This window comes from Carcharodon carcharias, chromosome 6 (genome assembly GCF_017639515.1).
Source record: "Carcharodon carcharias isolate sCarCar2 chromosome 6, sCarCar2.pri, whole genome shotgun sequence".
Classification (NCBI taxonomy): domain Eukaryota; kingdom Metazoa; phylum Chordata; class Chondrichthyes; order Lamniformes; family Lamnidae; genus Carcharodon; species Carcharodon carcharias.
Window position 1 is genome coordinate 184,269,630 of NC_054472.1, and position 19,108 is coordinate 184,288,737.

At 42.9% G+C, this 19,108-nt stretch overlaps 1 protein-coding gene across 1 annotated transcript; it reads left to right on the top strand.

The window, feature by feature from the left end:
- Positions 1-291: 291 nt before the first annotated feature.
- ttr (transthyretin (prealbumin, amyloidosis type I)) lies at positions 292-9,704 on the top strand. Its single transcript, XM_041189318.1, has 4 exons — positions 292-312; positions 679-815; positions 3,075-3,210; positions 9,600-9,704. Exons 1-4 carry the CDS (start codon positions 292-294, stop codon positions 9,702-9,704), a joined length of 399 nt encoding a protein of 132 aa, XP_041045252.1.
- Positions 9,705-19,108: the final 9,404 nt, after the last annotated feature.

Sequence of the window (19,108 nt, forward strand, 5' to 3'; positions counted from 1 at the left end):
CCATAGCAATGTGGTTGAAGCCTAACTGACCTCTGAAATGGCCTAGCAGGCCATTCAGTTGTATTTAATGAGGCAGATCACCACCACCTTCTCAAGGGCAATCCGGAGTGGGCAATAAATGCACTCCTCCAATTCCAGCCTCATGATTAGCTCTGATTTTAATTATTGCACCATTGGTGGCCATGCCTTCAGCTGCCTGGGCCCTAAGCTTTGGCCTTGTTGGTGACAGCCACATCCCGTGAATGAATAAAAAACGTTGCTGGATAAGGAGGTTAAGGGATTATCGGAGCGATGGCAGTAGATGGAGATAAGGTACTGATTAGCCTTGATCTAATTGAAAGGTGCAGTGGGCAGAACAGCCTCTTTTTGTTTCCCATAACGTCCAGTTTTCTATATATATAAAAAGCAGTTGCTCTCACTGTAAAGCGATTATAAAGTGAAATATCCCCAATATCTTACCAAGTATAAAGCATTATTCCATGTGCCACACTTCACTCCATTCAGGGTAAAGGCAAGCATCTTTTAGTGACTCATTATAATCATCTAACTGATATTTTATAAAATGTTAACTGAGAGATCTTGAAAAACCTTTGGTTTTAATGAAATCTTCTTTTTCTCTCTTGCATCTTTTCCTCAACTAATCTACATAAATCTCTGGTTTGTATCTGTCCACTTCAGGATCATGGCGGCAGTGATACTAAATGCCCTGTTATCATCAAAGTCCTTAATGCTGTCAACGGAACAGCAGCTGCAAACCTCCACATGCAAATATACCGACGAAATGAGGACCTCAGTTGGCAGCAGCTCAACACTGGGTGAGTGAAAAAGCAGGGTGAAGGTCCCTCAGGCTCCTTCACATCGGAGTTTCCAATTTTTTTACTCATTCACTTATGGGATGTGGGCATTGCCAGCGCTTGTTGCCCTTGAGAAGGTGGAGGTGAGCTTCCTTCTTGAATCACAGCAATCCATGTGGTGTAGGTACACCCGCAGTGCTCTTTCAGAAGGGAGTTCCACGATTTTGACCCAGTGACAGTGAAGGAACAAAGATATAATGCCAAGTCAGGATGGTGAGAGGCTTGGAGGGGAACTTGTAGGTGGTGGTGCTCCCATCCAACTGCTACTCTTGTCCTTCTCAGTGGTAGAGGTCGTGAGTTTGGAAGGTGCTGGTGAAGGAGTCTTGGCGAGTTGCCGAAATAGTACACACTGTTGCCACTGTGTGCCGGTGGTGGAGGGTATGAATGTTTATGATGGTGGATAGGATGCAGATCAGGTAGGCTGCTTGGCCCTGGATGATGTCAAGTTTGATGTTGTTGGAGCTGCACTCATCCAGGCAATTCCCAGTTTTTTTTTGAATGATGAAGTTTTATCGAGAACATCAAACATCATTATGGAAAAGAGTGTTGTGTATAGTTCAACTAAGTCAAACTAGGCAGTCGAAGCACCACTTTCAGAACAATTTGTAGTCTTCTCCATGACAAGCAACATGGTAGAATTTCAGTGCCCTGTCTTGTTGCTGCCGAGAAGTCTTCCCAAAATGAATGAATTAGTCCGTTCTTTTGAAGATAGTATTAGCTGGAAAACACACATGTTACAGCAGTTCTCATTGCAGTTTAGGGGAAGCTAGTGGCATAAATGTTGAGAACTGTGCTGCCTTTGACAGCCGTGACAGAGCTGAGCTGTTCAGACACTTGTCCCGGGCCTGTAAGCCAGTGTGCAGAAGTCAGCATGATTCATTCAGGACTTCCTTCGTGAAGCCAAGATGATGAAAAAATAGATCCTCATTAGATCCCTGGAGCCTATTGATTGATGGACCTGAATCTCGAGCGCCCTTTGGGGATGGGCTGGGAGGCAGGGGGGGCTGGCAAAATAGCATGAGAAAGGATCATGGGAATATAGGACTTAGGAGCAGGAATAAGCCATTCATCTTCCCACCTCCATGCCATTTTGGGCACTCCACTCCCTTAGCAACTTTCAGCAGTGTAAAATATCAAAGCAGTGCCAATGCATATGGCATTGACTGTGTCTTGGTAGGTAGCACTCTCACCTTCAGAGTCAGGTTGTGGGTTCAAGTCCCACTCCAGAAACTTGAGTACCACAGATTGGCTGGCACCACCAGTGCAGTAATAAAGGAGGTGCCAACTTTCAGATGCAATATTAAACTGAAGTTCTATCTGCTTTCTCAGGTAGATGTTACAATATTCCACAGCACCATTTAGCTGTGCTGCTCCTGACCAGCACCAGGAATATTGACTCCATTACATTCACTGTGTAGAATGTACTCAAGTGTGGTCAAAAAAAAAAACACAATTGGCAGATTAAAAGTCAGGTCAAGTAATTTATTGTGACTCTACTTGCCAATTTACACATCTTTTGTAACCATGTTACAGAATCCCTGGACAGGATTCAACTGGACTGTTATAGGAACGAGGAGGAGGCCATTCAGCCCCTCAAGTCTGTTCTATACATACAAGCATACGTACATATGAACATACGAATTAGGAGCAGGAGTAGGCCACTCGGCCCCTCGAGCCTGCTCTGCCATTCAATAAGGTTATGACTGATCTGAATGTAACTTCAATCTCACATTCCTGCCTATTCCCGATAACCGTTCACCATCTTGTTAATCAAGAATCTGTCTCGCTCTGCCTTTAAAATATTCAAAGACTCTGTCCCCGTGGTCTTTTGAGGAAGAGAGTTCCAAAGATTCACAACCCTCAGGGAGAAAAAATTTCACCTTTTCTCTGTCTTAAATGAGCGACCCCTTATTTTAAAACAGTGACCCCCTAGTTCTAGATTCTCCCACAAGAGGAAACATCCTCTCCACATCCAACCTGTCAAGACTCCTCAGGATCTTTAAGGTTTCCACCATTCAGTTAGAAGATGGCTATTCTGTATCTCAACTCCAGCTACTTGCCAAGTTAATTTAAACGTCAGATTAGGAAGACAAACTTTTGCTTTAGCTTGCCTTCAGCATTGAATACAAATAGCTGGATTTCACTCAGTTTGTACTTCACTTGTTCATGTAATTGTTGAATCACTGAGATTAAATCTTCACCTCACTGTGTTTTTTGTAGGGTTACGGGAGTGAATGGCGAAGTCCACAACCTTACAACTGAGGCAGACTTTGTTCCAGGATTGTACAAGGTCCATTTCAATACAGCTGATTACTGGAGGAATCTTGGATACATCCCCTTTCATGAATGTGTCAACGTAAGTCTTGTATCCATCCTTTGAACAATCAATGCAAAATAATGCACAGTAAAAAGTTAAAAGTTACAAACCATGATAGTTTTCCATGCAGTCACAACAGTTCTTAGAATAAACATCAGTTTACAATGTTTCAAGGCTGCAAGAGGCCAAATTTCCTGGGATTTACCAATCCCAGCAGGGGTTCTGGCTGGCAGAATCACCCTTTAATCTCTTTTGTAGAATTTACAGAACAGGAACAGGAGATTTGACCCAAATGGCCCTGGCGGGTGTTTATGCTTCAGATAAGCCTCCTCCAAGGCTTCTTCGTCTAACTCTATCCGTATACCTTCCTTTCCCCCTCATGTGTTCATCTGATGTGTCTCTGCTTTTCATCTCAACTACTCCCTGTGATAGTGAGATCTACATTCTAACTATTGTCGGAGTAAAGAGGTTTCCCCTGAAATTGTTCTTGGATTTATCGGTAATATAATTCATGGCCTCTAATTTTCATTTCCCCCACAAGTGAAAACAGCATCTCTATGTCTAACCTATCTTCAATGACCTGCTTACAGAGAATTACATTGGATATACAGCAAAGAAACAGGCCATTTGGCCCAACCACTCTGTGCTAGTATTTATACGCCACCTGAACATCTTCCCATCCTTCATCAACTAATTCATATCAGCAAACCCTTCTACTCCATTCTCCTTCATGTGCTTATCTAGCTTCCCCTTAAATGCATCTATATAATCTGCTTCAAACGCTCCCTGTGGTAGCGAGTTCCACACTCTCACACTCTCTACGTAAAGAAGTTCCTTCTGAATTCCCTGTTGGATTTCTTGCTGATTATCTTATATTGGTGGACTCTAGTTATGCTTTTCTCCAAAAGTGGAAATACCTTCTCTGTGGCTACCCTATCAAAACCTCTGCTAGGTCACCCCTCAGCCTTCTCTTCCCAAGACCTGTTCATCCTTGCCTGATAGTTACTTCTATCATTATTCAAGGGTTGAGTGCCTCATTTATTTCAGCGTTTGTGGTAGCCATGCATACGTCGAAGTTTATGTGCATTTAAAGATTGACAATTGATTTTGATCTCTGGGAAACAAAAGGGGCCATGTCAAGGCTGCAGATATTGCTGGCTTATCGCGTCCCCTGTGAATAACACTTTCAGGTATACCTGATTCAGGTGTGGGCAGGAGCTTGTGCCAAATATTAACCTCAGACAAATGATACAAAATGTGTTACAGGTGGTATTGTTGCTGGACTAGTAATCCAGAGAGCCAGGGTAAAACTCTGGGGGCTTGGGTTCAAATCCCACCACAGCAGATGGTAGAATTTGAATTCAACAAAATTCTAGAGTTAAAAGTCTAATGAGGACCATGAAACCATTGTCGACAGTTGTAAAAACCCATCTGGTTCACTAATGTCCTTCAGGGAAAGAAATCTGCTGTCCTTACCTGGTCTGGCCTACATGTGAACTCCAGACCCCACAGCAATGTGGTTGATTCTTAAATGGAAAGAAACAGAAAAGCTTGTTTCTTCCAATCTAGCAGGGCCTCCGACTAATCAAATCCAAAGTTTCTGAGGAAGGTGATTTCCGTCAGGTGAAACTTCCAAATCAATCAGCTCTTTCCCCATATTCTTGCCGCTTACAGTAAGACCTCGCATAAAGTCGAGTCACTTAATGTTGTTTTATTTTACTGTCAGCTCTAAAGTAGCTTTGGTACATCCGTTTAATGTTGCAAGTTTCACCCTAACGCCATTTGTTACAGACTTAATCTTCTGTGGACTGCCTGCTCACATGACGTTTCCCGTAGTACTTCCACCCTCACCCACAGTCCCTCTTCCTCCCGCTCCTGGTCCTGTCTCTGCCACTCCTCACCTTGGTGACTTCACCCTCTCCTGGCCTGCTGACTCCCAGCCTTAAATGCCTCTCTCCTCCATGCCACCACCACCACCCGCCACCACCCCAGGACCCACCTTGACTCGTGGCCTCTGTTCTTACCCAAATCCTCGGGTTCGGTCCTTTCGGCTCAACTCTTGAGCTCTCACCAAGTCCTGGGCTCTATCTAGTGGCAGAAGTTGGTCAATGCAGGTAGCCAAGGGCACAGACAAGCTGCTGACCATAATTAAACCATAAGACGTAGGAGCAGAAGCAGGACATTTGGCGAATCGAGTCTGCTCCTCCATTCATTGAGATCATGGCTGATCTGATAATCCTGAACTTCACTTTCCTGCCTTTTCCCCCATAACCCTTGATTCCCTTACTGATTAAAAATCTGTCGATATCCACCTTGAATATACTTAATGGTCCAGCCTCTACAGCCCTCTGCAGTAAATAATTCCACAGATTAACTACCCTCTGAGAGAAGAAATTTCTCCTCATCTCTGTTTTAAATCAGCAACCCCTTACTCTGAGATTATGACCTCTTGGTCCTAGCCTCTCCCACAAGGGGAAACCACCTCTCAGCATCTACCCTGTCAAACCCCCTTAGAATCTTATATGTTTCAATAAGGTCACCTTTCATTCTTCTAAACTCCAATGAGCACAGGCCCTACCTACTCAACCTGTCCTCATAAGAAAATCTCTCCATACCCGGGATCAACCTAATGAGGCTTCTCTGGACTGCCTCCAAAGCCAGTATATCTTTCCTTAGATAAGGAGACCAAAATTGTTCATAGTATTCTAGGTGTGGTGTAACTCGTGCCTTGTATAGTTTCAGCAAGACTTCCCTATTTTTAGGCTCCATTCCCTTTGAAATAAAGGCCAATTTTCCATTTACCTCCCCTATTACCTGTTGAACTTGTATGTTAGCTTTCTGGGGTTCATGCACATCCTGCTGTGCTGCAGCCTTTCTGCAGTCTTTCTCCATTTAAATAATATTCAGCTCCTCTGTTCTTCCTGCCAAAGTGTATAACCTCGCATTTTTGCACATTATATTCCATCTGCCACTTTTTTCCCAACTCACTTAATCTGTCTATATCCTTCTGTCGACTCTTTGTATCATCCTTACCACCTATTTTTGTATCATCTGCAATTTTGTTGATAGTACATTCATTTCCCTCATCCAAGTCATTAATATATATTGTGAATAATTGAGGCCCCAGCACTGATCCCTGTGGCACTTCACTAGTTACAGGTTGCCATCCTGAAAATGCTCCCCTTATCCCAACTCTCTGTCTTCTATTAGTTAGATAATCCTCTATCCATGTTAATATACTACTCCCAATAAGTAGCCTTAGGTATGGTACCTTATCGAATGCCTTTTGGAAATCCAAATATATTACATCTACTGGTACCCCTTTGTCAGGCATGATTTCCCCTTCATGAAGCCATGCTGACCCTGCTTGATTAGATTATGTAATTCTAAATGCTCTGCTAGTACATCCCTTATAATACTCTGTAACATTTTCCCAATGATCGATGTCAAGCTAACTGGCCTATAGTTACCTGTTTCTTGTCTCTCTCCCTTTTTGAATAAGGGTGTTAGATTGGCAGTTTTCCAATCCTCTGTGACTTTTCCAGAATCTAAGGATTCATGGAAGATTACTACCAGTGCATCTACTATCTCTGCAGCTACTTCCTTTAATATCCTAGGATGCAATTCATCAGGTCCAAGGGACTTATCAGCCTTTAGCCCCATTAGTTTCCCTGTACTTTTTCTCTAGTGATAGTTATTGTATTTATTTCCTCCCCCTCTTTTGCTCCATGATGATTTAGTATTTTTGAAAAGCTATTAATGTATTCTACTGTGAAGACTGATGTAAAGTATTTATTCAACTCCTCTGCCATTTCCTGATTCCCCATTATTATTTCCCCAGCTTCATTTTGTAAGGGGCCTGTGTTTACTTTGGCCTCTCGCTTCCTTTTTATATATTTAAAGCAGCTGTTACTGTCCTTTTTATATTACTTGTTAGTTTACCCTCAAAGTTTATTTTCTCCCTCTTTTTTGGTCATCTTTTGGTTTTTAAAACTTTCCCAATCCTCTGGCTTACCACTAATCTTTGCCACATTGTATGTTTTTTCTTTCACTTTGATACCATCCTGAACTTTCTTGGTTAACCATGGTTGGTTTATCCCCTTCTTCCTCACTGGGATATATCTTTTGTGAGTCATGAACTATTTTCTTAAACGTCTGCCATTGTTCATCAATCGTCTTTTCTGCTAAAATCCTATCCCAGTCCACTGCAGCCAAATCTGCCCTTATTTCTTTGTACTTACCCTTATTTAAGTTTAGCACAGTTGTTTCCGACACATGTTTCTCACCCTCAAACTGAATGCTAAATTCTACACGTATTACATTCACTGTTGCCTTGGGTACCTTTTACTCTGAGATCATTTATCAAACCTGCCTCATTACCCATTACCAGATCCAAAATAGCCTGATCCCTGATTGGATCCACAGCATATTGTTCTAGGAAACTGTCCAGAAAACATTCTATGAATTCTTGCTCATGTCTACCTCTGCCAATTTGATTTTCCCAATCTACATGAAGATTAAAGTCACCCATGATTAATGTACTGCCTTTTTTACATGCCCTCATTATCTCCTGATTTATTCTCTGTCTGACAGTATAGCTACTGTTCGGGGGCCTTTAGACCACTCCCAGCAGTGTCATCTTCCCTTTGTTGTTTCTTACCTCCACCCATATGGATTCTACATCTTCCAATCCAAGATCCTTTCTTGCTATCGCACTTGTTCCATCTCGTACTAACAAAGCTACCCCACCACCAACCTCTCCTTCCTGCCTGCTCCTTCGAAAAGTGACATACCCCTGAGTAATTAGTTCCCAGCTTTGATCTTCTTGTAACCACATCTCCATATTGGCTATAAGTTCATTCCCATTAATCTCAATGAGTGCTGTTAATTCATTTATTTTGATCCGAATACTACGTGGATTTAAGAAAAGAGCCATTAATTTTGCCTTTTTACCATTTTTTTCACCCTTTGACCCTATTTGCTGCTGTTTTTTTATGTTTGTACACTCTGTCCCTTCCTGTCACACTCTGGATATCATTACCTATATAGCTGCCCTGCAATGCTGCCATATCCTTTTGCTTTGTAAGCCTATGTATCCCCTTTCCAGAACCCTCCTCGCCCCCCCCACCACCCCCCCCCCCCCCCCCCCCAACCCATCTATTTAGTTTAAAGCCCTCTCTACAGCTCTAGTTATTTGATTCAGGGACACTGGTCCCAACATAGTTCAAGTGAAGCCCATCCCACTGGAACAGCTCCCTTCTACCCCAGTACTGGTGCCAGTGCCCCATGGACTGAAACCCATTCCTCCCACACCAATCTCTGAGCCACGTGTTTAGCTCCTTGACTTTATTTACCCTATGCCAGTTTGCCTGTGGCTCAGATACTAATCCTGAGATTATTACCTTGGAGGTTCTGCTTTTTAATTTAGCTCCTAACTGTTCAAGTTCTTTCAGCATAACCTCCTTTCTAGTCCTATCAATGTCGTTGGTACCAACGTGGATGATGACAACTGGATCCCTTCCTTCCCACTCCAAGTTCCTCTCCATCCCTGAGGAGGTGTCCTTAACCCTGGCACCGGGCATGCAACACAGCCTTTGGGACTCACGCACACGGCTGCACAGAACAGTATCTATCCCCCTATTTATACTATGCCCTTCCATAATTACATTCCTATTTCCTCCCCCGACTTGAACAGCTCCCCATAACACAGTACCGTGGTCAGTTCTCTCAACCTCCCTGCAGTACCCGCTCTGGTCCACACAGCTTGCAAGTAACTGTTGGACAGGTGCAGGGGCCAAGGCTCCTCGAGTGCTACCCCCTGGGTCCCCATACCTGTCTCACCTGCAGTCACACCCTCCTGTCCCTGATCACAGACCAAATTTGAATTACCAGGAGGCGTGAGGAGGCACTATACGGAGCCTGGTCAATCTAAAAGCCATGTACTGAGGTGAGAACAGGCACTGTAATTTTTTAAAAATAATTTGATTTGTATATTGTATCTCTTTTATACTTATGTATTTTATCTTACAAGTGATTTCATCTAGGAATGCACAGTGCTGCAGATGTATGGTACAGTATTTCAACATGTACATTGTTTTTTCTGGACAGGAAATGCCCAAAGGAACCTAGTCCTGGCTTTAACATTGACTCCTATGAGAATCACTTAAAGCCGTTTCACTTAGAGTTGTGATTTTCAGGAACGCAACCACAACATTCCGGGAGGACTTACTGTACTGTACAACCTGCCACAACCGATCCATAACGTAAGCAAAAATACCGCAGATGCAGGAAATCTGAAATACACCCAAAATGCTTGGAAATAGGATCAGGCAGCATCTGTGGAGAGAGAGAGAGAGAGAAATAGAGTTAATGGTTCAGATCAACATCAGCTTAGTTCAGAGATTTTAAAAAATTCTATTTTGTTTCAGGTGGTTTTCCGTGTTGACGGTTCCAGTCATCAACACTACGCTCTCGCTCTTCTTTTGAGTCCTTTCTCCTATTCCACCACAGGAGTGGTCAAACATGCACATTAGACTGAGCAAACGGAAGCAATTTTTGCTCACCGTCCACTTCAGACAGAACAAGCAAGCCACATGGAAAGAAATTACAAACCTATTTAACTAGTAGTCAAAATCCTGCCTATGAATCAAAATTCAAATAAATATTTGGCAATAAGTATTGGGTTGGATTTTCGTTATCTTTGTAATTGATCAAAAAGCTGTGTGTAATAAAAGCATTTGTTCCTAGCTAAAGTTTTATCTGTTGTTAACAGAAGTCATGTGCATTACCCATTTATTAATTCTTATGGTTTCTTACGGTAAGCTGTAAGAGCTGAGATATGCATCGCTAGAAATGAGAGGTTTGATAATGGATCAGAGAAATGGTATTTTCCAAACCCACAACCTCCAACAACTTGTATTTGGAAAACATCTTTAACATAATAAAATGCCCCAAGGTGTTTCACATAAGCGTTATAAAGCAGAATATGTCAGCAAGTCACATAAGGCGATGTTAGGATGGATGCCCAAAAACATGGTTGAAGAGGTAGGTTTTATGGGGCACCGTAAAGGAGGAGGTGAGTTTAGAGGCATTTTGGAACTTAGAGCCCAAGATGCACAGCCATCAGTGGAGAAGCAATTGAAAAAAAATCTCACTTGAAGTTTGTTAGTTCAATGTCAGGGTCACCTAATCTATACTTAAACTTTTGAAAAACTTACCAGAACATACCACATGAACCAAATTCCCAGCTCCACACTCAGTCTAGGTCTCACTCAAGTGAAATCTTGTGTCCTCTTGTGCGCCCCTTACTGTCTGACTCTTCTCTTGGAGTGTTGAGGGGTTGGAAGTGATTGAGATGGGCAAGACCATGAGAGATTCGAAAACATGGATCAGAATTTTAAATTCAAGGTGCTGCTTGACCAGGAGCCAATGTAAGTCAGTGAGCACAGAGTGAAGATTGGGGAATGGAACTTAGGAAGTTAGGATGTGGACAGCAGTGGTTAGGTTGTCCTCAAGTTTAAGGAGCATAGAATGCAGGGAGCCAGCCAGGGGTGGATTGCAATCGTTAAGTCCAGAGGCAAACCTAAGAGTTTCAGTAGCACCTGAGCTGAGATAACTGTGAGTCTGGTGATGTTACAGAGGTGGAAATAGACAGTCTTGGTATTGGTGTCGATGACTGGTCAGAAACACTCCCAGAGGTCAAATATGGCACCAAGATTGCAAACAGTCTGCTCTGGCTCAGACAGTTGCTGGAGAGATGGATGGAGTCAGTAGCGAGGGAACAGCAGGTTTGGAAAACAATAACATTGTTCTTCCCGTATTTAACTAGAGAAAATTTATGCTCACCCAGCATTAGATATGCAAGCAGCTTGATAATTGAGACAGTGGAAGTGTTGAGAGAGGTGGTGGTGTCGTAGAGTTGGGTGTTGTCAGTGTATGTGAAAACTGATGCTGTGTTTTCAGACGATGTTACCAAAGGACAGAATGTAGGGAGGTATTGTAGAGAATGTAGGGCCAAGATAAATTCATAGAATCAAAGAATTGTTATGATGCAGGAGGAGGCAATTCAGCCCATCATGTCTGCACCTACTCTCCAAATAAGCATTATGGCTTAGTGCCAATCTCCTGCCTTTTCCCTGCAACCCTCCTCATTGTTTCTATTTAAATAATCACCTAATTCCCTCTTGAATGCCTCAATTCAACCTGCCTCCAACAGGCAGTTCATTCCCGACCTGAACCACTCGCTGTGTGAAAAGTTCTTTCTCACATCGCATTTGCTTCTTTTGGAAACCACTTTAAATTTGTGCCCTCTCATTCTCGATCCTTTTACGACTGGGAACAGTTTCTCCCTCTCTACCCTATCCAGCCCTCTCTTATACTCTCTCCAAGGAGAACAGTTCCAACTTCTCCAATCTATCTTTGTAACTCAAGTTTCCAATACAAGAATTACAATTCTTGTAAACATCTTCTGCACTCTCTCTAATGCGTTCACATCCTTCCTATAGTATGGCACCCAGAACTGTACACAATGCTCCAGCTGAGATCTAATTAGTGTCTTATATAAGCTCATCATAACCTCCCTGTTCTTGTACTCTATGCCCCTATTAATAAAGCCCAGGATACTGTTTGCTTTATTAACTGCTCTCTCCGTCTGTCCTCCCACCTTCACATGCACGTATACATCCAGGTCCCTCTGCTCCTGCATGCCCTTAAGAATTGTAACCCTTACTTTATATTGCCTCTCCATGTTCCTCCTACCAAATGCATCACCTCACATTTCTCTGCATTGAACTTCATCTGCCACTTATCTGCCCACTCCAACAATTAAAAATAGCTGGAAAAATTCAGCAAGTCTGACAGCATTTGCAGAGAGGAATCCCTTTCTTGTTGGACTGACACATACTGCTGTAGAAAATTCTCCTGAATACAATCTAGGAACTCTTGCCCCTCTCCGCCCTTTACACTACCACTGTCCCAGTCTACATTCAGGTAATTAAAGTCCCCCATTATAGCTCTATAATGTTTGCATCTCTCTGTAATTTTCCTGCAAATTTGTTCCTCTACATCCTTCTCACTATTTGGCGGTCTATAGACAACACCGAGCAATGAAACTGCACCCTTTTTGTTCCTTAGCTCTAGCCAAATTAATTCTGTCTTTGAACCCTCTGGGACATCCTCTTTCTCCAGCACTGCAATGTTCTCCTTAACCAATACCACTGCCCCTCCTCCTTTAGTTCCTTTCCTATCTTTCCTGAACACCTTGTACTTGGGAATATTGAACGCCCAGTCCTGCCCTACCTTAAGCCAGGTCTCTGTTATCGCCACAACACAGTATTTCCACATGGCAATCTGCGCTTGTAACTCCCCAATTTTATTCACTATACTCCATGCATTCACATAGGTGCACAGTAACCCAGATTCAGGCTTCATGATTTTCTTGGTTACTCCAATTCCAACTATTAACTATACTAGTGCTATCTGTCCCTCCCAGTATTTTGTGCACCCTGTTATTCCTCTCTAATATTCTCTCCTGGTTCCTACACCCTTGCCGAGTTAGGTTAAAGCCCTCCCAACAGCACTAGCAAAATGCCCCGCAATGACCTCAGTCCCGGCTCAGTTCATGTGCAACCCGTCCGGCTTATACAGTGGCCACCTTCTCCAAAGCCAGTCCCAGTATCCCAGGAATCTAAAGCCCTCCCACCTGCACCATCTTTCCAGCCATGCATTCACCTGTTTTATCCTCCTATTTCTGTACTCACTGGCACATGGCACTAGGAGTAACCCAGAGATGACTACATTTGAGGTCCTGCTTGCCAATTTTTGACCTAGCTCCCCAAATTTTGACTGCAGGACCACATCCCCCTTCCTACCTCAGTCATTGGTACCAATGTGGACCACGGCCTCTCGTTGTTCACCCTCCCCCAGAAGGATGTCCTGCAGCCGCTCAGTGACATCCTTGACCCTGGCACCAGGGAGGCAACATACCATCCTGGAGTCACATCTACAGCCACAGAAACACCTGTCTGTTCCCTTAACTAATGAATCCCCTATTACTATTGCTCTTCCTTTCTTCCTCCTCCTCTGCTCCTGTGGAGCAAAGCCGCTCGTGGTGCCACAAACTTGGCATTGATTGCACTCCTGAGGAGCCAGTGCCCTCACCAGCTTCCAAAATAGAAAACTGATTTGTGAGTGGGACCCCAGGGTACTCCTGCACCACCTGCCCAGGTTTCTTGGATTACCTGGCGGTCACCCATTCCCATTCCACCTCCAGGCTCCTAAGCTGCTACGTGACCACCTCTCTGAAAGTGTTGTCCACGTAGCTCTCGGCCTCGCAGCTGTGCCACAGTGACTCCAGCCGCCGGTCAAGCTCCGTAACCCGGAGCTTATGGTTTTCCTGTGATGTCACTATTTGTCTTTTTTCCCTCAATCCCCGCTCAAACTCAGCACCAGCTGGTTCCAAGCACCTGACTGCTGTGCCACTCTGACTCCCAGGTAAGTGGTGTAGGCCTCAAGCCTCACTCCAGGTTGCTTCCTTGCAGGTCTCAAGGAAGGGAGGGGGTGGGAAAGAGAAGAAGTAAGGGCACCAGAGGTAACAGTGAGAGAGTGGGAAGAGAAACCATTGTGGGAGCTATTCCGTCTATGATTGGGTAAGGGTGGAACCAGGTGAATTCAGCCCCAGCCAACTGGAAAACAGTGGAGAGCTATTGGAGGAGGATGGCGTAATCAACCGTGTCTAAGGCTGCAGAAGATGAGGGATAATTTACCTTTGCCACAGTCATATAGGATATAATTTGTGGCTTAAGAGCTATTTTGGCACTATGCAAGACTGAAACCCGATTGGAAGGATTCAAACACATTCTGGAAAAGGTGGGCACAGATTTGGGAAGCAGCGGCAACATGTTCAAGGATTTGAGAGGAAAGGGGGGTTGAAGATGAGCAGTAGATAATTATAAGCTCTTTATTCATCTACATCAATGCTGGCAATACCACAGAATAGGCAGAATTGACATTACACCACCTGTGCCTGTACCTTGGCTCCAAGTTCTGGAATTCCCTCTATAAAACACTCTCCCTCCTCCTTAAAACCTCTCTTTCACCAAGCCTTCAGGAGATATTCAGACAGGTGACCAACCTGACTTGGTGTCAAATTTTGTTTTATAATACACCCGAGGCACCTTGGGATGTTTTCCCACTTTAAAGACACCACATAAATTCAAGTTGCTGTCATTTAGTGTGGCCACAACGTACGTTAAAGCAGTTTTTCATCTTTAGCTACGCAAGGTACAGAAGGTAAAACCAAACCATTCACGAGGACAGTCTGCCTTTAAAATACAGAAGCTTATTTTCGTTTGTTCATAGGATGTGGGCACTGTTGGCAAGGCCAGCATTTACTTCCAACCCCAATTGCTCGAGAAGCTCGTGGTGAGCTACCTTCTCGGGTATAACTCAGTAGCTTGCTTGGCCATTTCAGAGCGCCTTCAGGAATCAACCCCATTGCTGTAGGTCTGGAGTCATGTGTAGGCCAGACTGGGTAAGGACGACAAATTTCCTTCCCTAAAAGGACATCGGTGAACCAGATGGAGTTTTACGTCAATCCTGGAGACTAGTGGTCACCATTATTTTACCAGTTATTTACTTTATTCCAGATGTTACTTAATTAGCTAAATGCACATTCCCCAGCTGCTGTGTTGGCATTTGAACTCCTGTGTCTGGATCGTTAGTCCAGGCCTCAGGATTAATTAACAGTTACTCCATAAATTGCATAGAGATAAATTGCATGGAGATATGCAGGAAAATTTATCACAAAGCCTTTGAGTGCTGGTATTGTTTATTTTCATAAAAGAATGATACAAAATATACAAATACTATCACACACCACAAGACAGAGTTCCTTAGAAATAATTCATCACGGTTAACTGTGCATGGTACAGTTTAGCATGCCTTGTAATTCCTTCTGCAGCATGCTACAATAAATTACTTGTGCTTCTGAACTAACTTCATACCGTATTTCGAAGGTGTACAAATCATGTAAATGTACAGTGCCTTACACGTGTGTGTGGGGCAACTCAACAAATTATCATTGGAATTTGAGCTATCAACGTCATTACTGTTGCTACAATCGCCTGTTTTCACCAACTGCAAATGCAGTTCCTTCCCTTCCAGTTTAAGATCCAATACACACACACGTATCTGTATATATATATATTTATAATATATATTAAATGTATAAAAACATGTGTATGATAGATAAATGTTAAAGTGCACAATCTTTTCAGTTAATACTGAAAAATAAAAGCATCTAAGGTTCACAAAAAAGGCAAGGGAAGGGACTTTCCGGCCCCGATAGCAGCAGGCAGGACGGGGAAATTTGGGAGAGCCATTAAAAGTCTACGGCTCTCCAAGTTTTCCAGTCCCACCCGCGATGACGTCCGCCAGTGCTGGAGCCGGAAAATCCCGCCCAAAAATCTATATAAGTACACAACCGTATTGTTTGATGGGGGTTATAGTAAAATATTGTTAGCAAATCTCAAGAATTCACGTCAAGATTAAAAAAAAACAAACAAAATGACACATTTCCTTTTAATTCAAAATTTTAAATAAGCTCAACTAGATTTTAGAATGTGTTCTTTTAAGAAAACAGTCCGCCCTACAGAGAATTTTAACAAAATGCATGACTAGGTGATTAATGTAATTTAGAAGGAGCAGTTCAAATGGGCAGGGGGGGGCCTGGATTTGACATATCTATTGTTTAATGATTATTAAATGATCAGTGGTTTCAGAATTATAACTTTTGTAGAATTGTATTGTGGATTAAAGTTAGCAAGAGGTTCCTGAACATTTGATTTCCAGCCTCGATTTAACAGGTTTCATATTTCTTCAGATAATTTCATGTTTTTATTCACGGCAGTCAATCAGTTATACACATTTCACTCTCCACCACCCCACCCCCCGCCAACTACCCCACAACACCTACCCAACCCCCACCAAATATCTCTTCAAGTATCTTCATACCACTCACCAGTTGAGGATAAGCATGGAATGTTTGCCTCAACCTGTGTCCAAACTGCTCTACAATGAGACACCATAGGCTGGAATGACACCCTCCTCGTTACTTTTTCCCTTCTCTATGGAGAAGTTCACAACTTACAACGCTATTTCCCCCAAGACCCGATTGAGACTCGGAACTTGTAACACATTGAACAGCAACTCTTTGGTGTACATTTGCAACGTGAAGTTTTCACTGGTAAGCGGGAGATCTATTTTGGGGAAAATTAATTTTATTGATGTGCAAATTTTTGGAATTCAGTATTTAATAACAGTGGCAGAAGTCTCTGCAAAGTGTGTGGAAACCCAGAAGCTGACAGTATTCAAAGAGCCTCAATGCAAGTTAAGAAGATACTAAAGCCATTATATCCTGTGAAACTTATTCCAGAGAACCGAGAAAGCGATAGCCTCATATTGTTAGGACGAACATGCATTATATTCTGGAACATCCTGTTTGTACTAAATTCAGCTGCTCTCCATATCCTACGCTCCAAGTTCTAAACGTCAGCCTTTAGTCGAAAAGGTCCAAAGTAAAGCCAATTTGAGAGGGTGCAGCAACAACTGAAATGAAGGCTAATGATGGGGGACAAAGGTTGCAATGATTCAAAAAAAGGGGTGGAGACTATTATCAAGCCAAATTGATTCAAAACAGCTGTATGAACCCCAAACCCCTGCAGCAATATTGGCAAATTTTTGTTATAAGAAGTGAACCTTCATGATAATGAGTACAAGATTTATTAGCATGTTTTTGTCAAACTACTTTAGTTCCTAATTCGCTGGAGTTTATTCTTTAATGCTTGCATAAGTGCCAGGTTGATGGATAATTTAAGCTTCTTTTCTATCCAGTATTCAGTTAGACAATTTGGAACAACCAGAATTGAAAAGTCTGCAATTGCAGACAAACCAAAGCCAGAACTGTACAGTCACTAGTAACAGCAGCTTTTCATGTTCTATGCCCTTACCATAAATGCTTTCTAAGGTAAATAAGGTAACTCTTCCAGCCTTACTGTAAAGGAAATTTGCTCTCATTTTTCTTGAAGCATCTGTGGGCATGCTTCAAGTACTTGTGAAGTGCCAGCATCTTTTCACCAACACATGTTCACTTGCGATTTAATATAAATTGACTCCCTTTTACTACTTATTATTAAACCTTTTGAACTAGTTTGCATGGTCTCCATTCTTCAAGCGTATCCAAGTACAGCTGACAAAGTATAAACCCTAAATCAAAAATAGCAAAAGGTTAAGTGTAGTTAATGATAATTACGACAAGTTATATAGAAAAGATTTGCAAATATACGACAATGAAAACAAACAATACCAGGCTCATCCACAACTGAAGAACTGCTGCAGTCATTCACAAATGAGTCAAAAAAAAACACTTCTCAGGCTCTTCAATGAAAGAGCAGATTTTGAACAGACAAAATGAGAAAACAGACTATCCGTAAGACTTTGAAAGGGAATGTACGGTTGTCCTTCCCCAGCTGGTAGAGGCTAGCAGTTGTATCAATTTCTATCAGGTTAAATCAAAGTAAAGGCAGGTTCTCAAAGCCACAGTCAACAAATCCCATTGTTGGGAGAAGAAGCTGATCAATTGGTGAGTATCTGGTAAATGATTTAAGGTTTATTCTATTCGAGAGGTGAGGGAGAGAGGATAAAAGGCACCGATCAAGAGGCCTACCTACAGTGAGACCAATGGCGGAGAAACGTCCCGAACCACAATGTGATGTGAATGCAGGGAAAGTAGTGAGTAGGATTGGTGAGTGTTTCTAGTCTTTAAATTAAAAGTAGAAGGTCTTTAGTTTGTGTTTAGGTCTCGTCCTTTTTTCAATCTTTTCTTAAAAATGGCTTAAGTATAAGATTAATACTGGTGTAAAAAGATTAATTACAATAAAGTGTAAGGAACAGGGGATCCTTAAGTGTAAAGAGCAGGGATACTACAGTAATTAATTAAATAAAATATGATAGTGATGGCAGGACAGTGACATGTTGCTGCTGTAGGTGGGAGCTGCTGGACATCAGGGTGAGCCAAAGTGAACGCATTTGTAGTAAGTGCTTGCAGCTCGAGGAACTTCGGATCCGAGTTGAGGAGCTGGAGTCTGAGCTGCAGACATTGCACCACATCAGGGAGGGGGAGAGTTACCTGGACACATTGCTCCAGGAGGCAGCCACACATTAGGTAATTCAAATTTGGTCTGTGATCAGGGACAGGAGGATGCAACTGCAGGTGAGGCAGGTATGGGGACCTAGGGTGTAGCGTTTGAGGAGCCTCGGCCCCTGCAATTGTCCAACAGGTATGAAGTTCTTGCAAGCTGTGTGGAAGAGAGTGGGGACTGCAGGGAGGATGAGCAAACTGACCACAGCACCATTCAAGGAGCCATTCAAGTGAGAGGAGGAACTAGGAACGTAGTAGTGGTGGAGAACAATATAATTTGGGAGGTAGATACTGTTCTCTGCAGGCATGAGCATCAGTCCCAAAGTCTGTGGTGCCAGGGTTAAGGACATCTCCTCAGGGCTGGAGAAGGACTTGGAGTGGGAGGGGAGGGATCCAGTTGTTGTCATCCACTTTGTACCAAAAACATTGATAGGACTAGAAAGGAGGCTCTGCTGAAAGAATTTGAACAGTTAGGAGCTAAATTAAAAAGCAGAACCTCCAATCTGCAGAATATCAAGATTACTAACTGAGCCACGGGCAAACTGGCATAGGGTAAATAAAGTCAAGGAGTTAAATGCATGGCTCAAAAGATTGGTGTGAAAGGAATGGGTTTCAGTTCATGGGGCATTGGCATTCTACCCCATTACTGGGGTAGAAGGGAGCTGTTCCAGTGGAACAGGCTTCACTTGAACTATGTTGAGACCAGTGCCCTGGCGAATTGAATAACTAGAGCTTTGAAAG

Coding starts and splice junctions, on each gene's coding strand:
- ttr (XM_041189318.1), top strand. CDS start 292: ATGGCAGTAGATGGAGATAAG. Junction 313..678: donor TGGCAGTAGATGGAGATAAG/GTACTGATTAGC, acceptor TGTCCACTTCAG/GATCATGGCGGCAGTGATAC. Junction 816..3,074: donor TGGCAGCAGCTCAACACTGG/GTGAGTGAAAAA, acceptor TGTTTTTTGTAG/GGTTACGGGAGTGAATGGCG.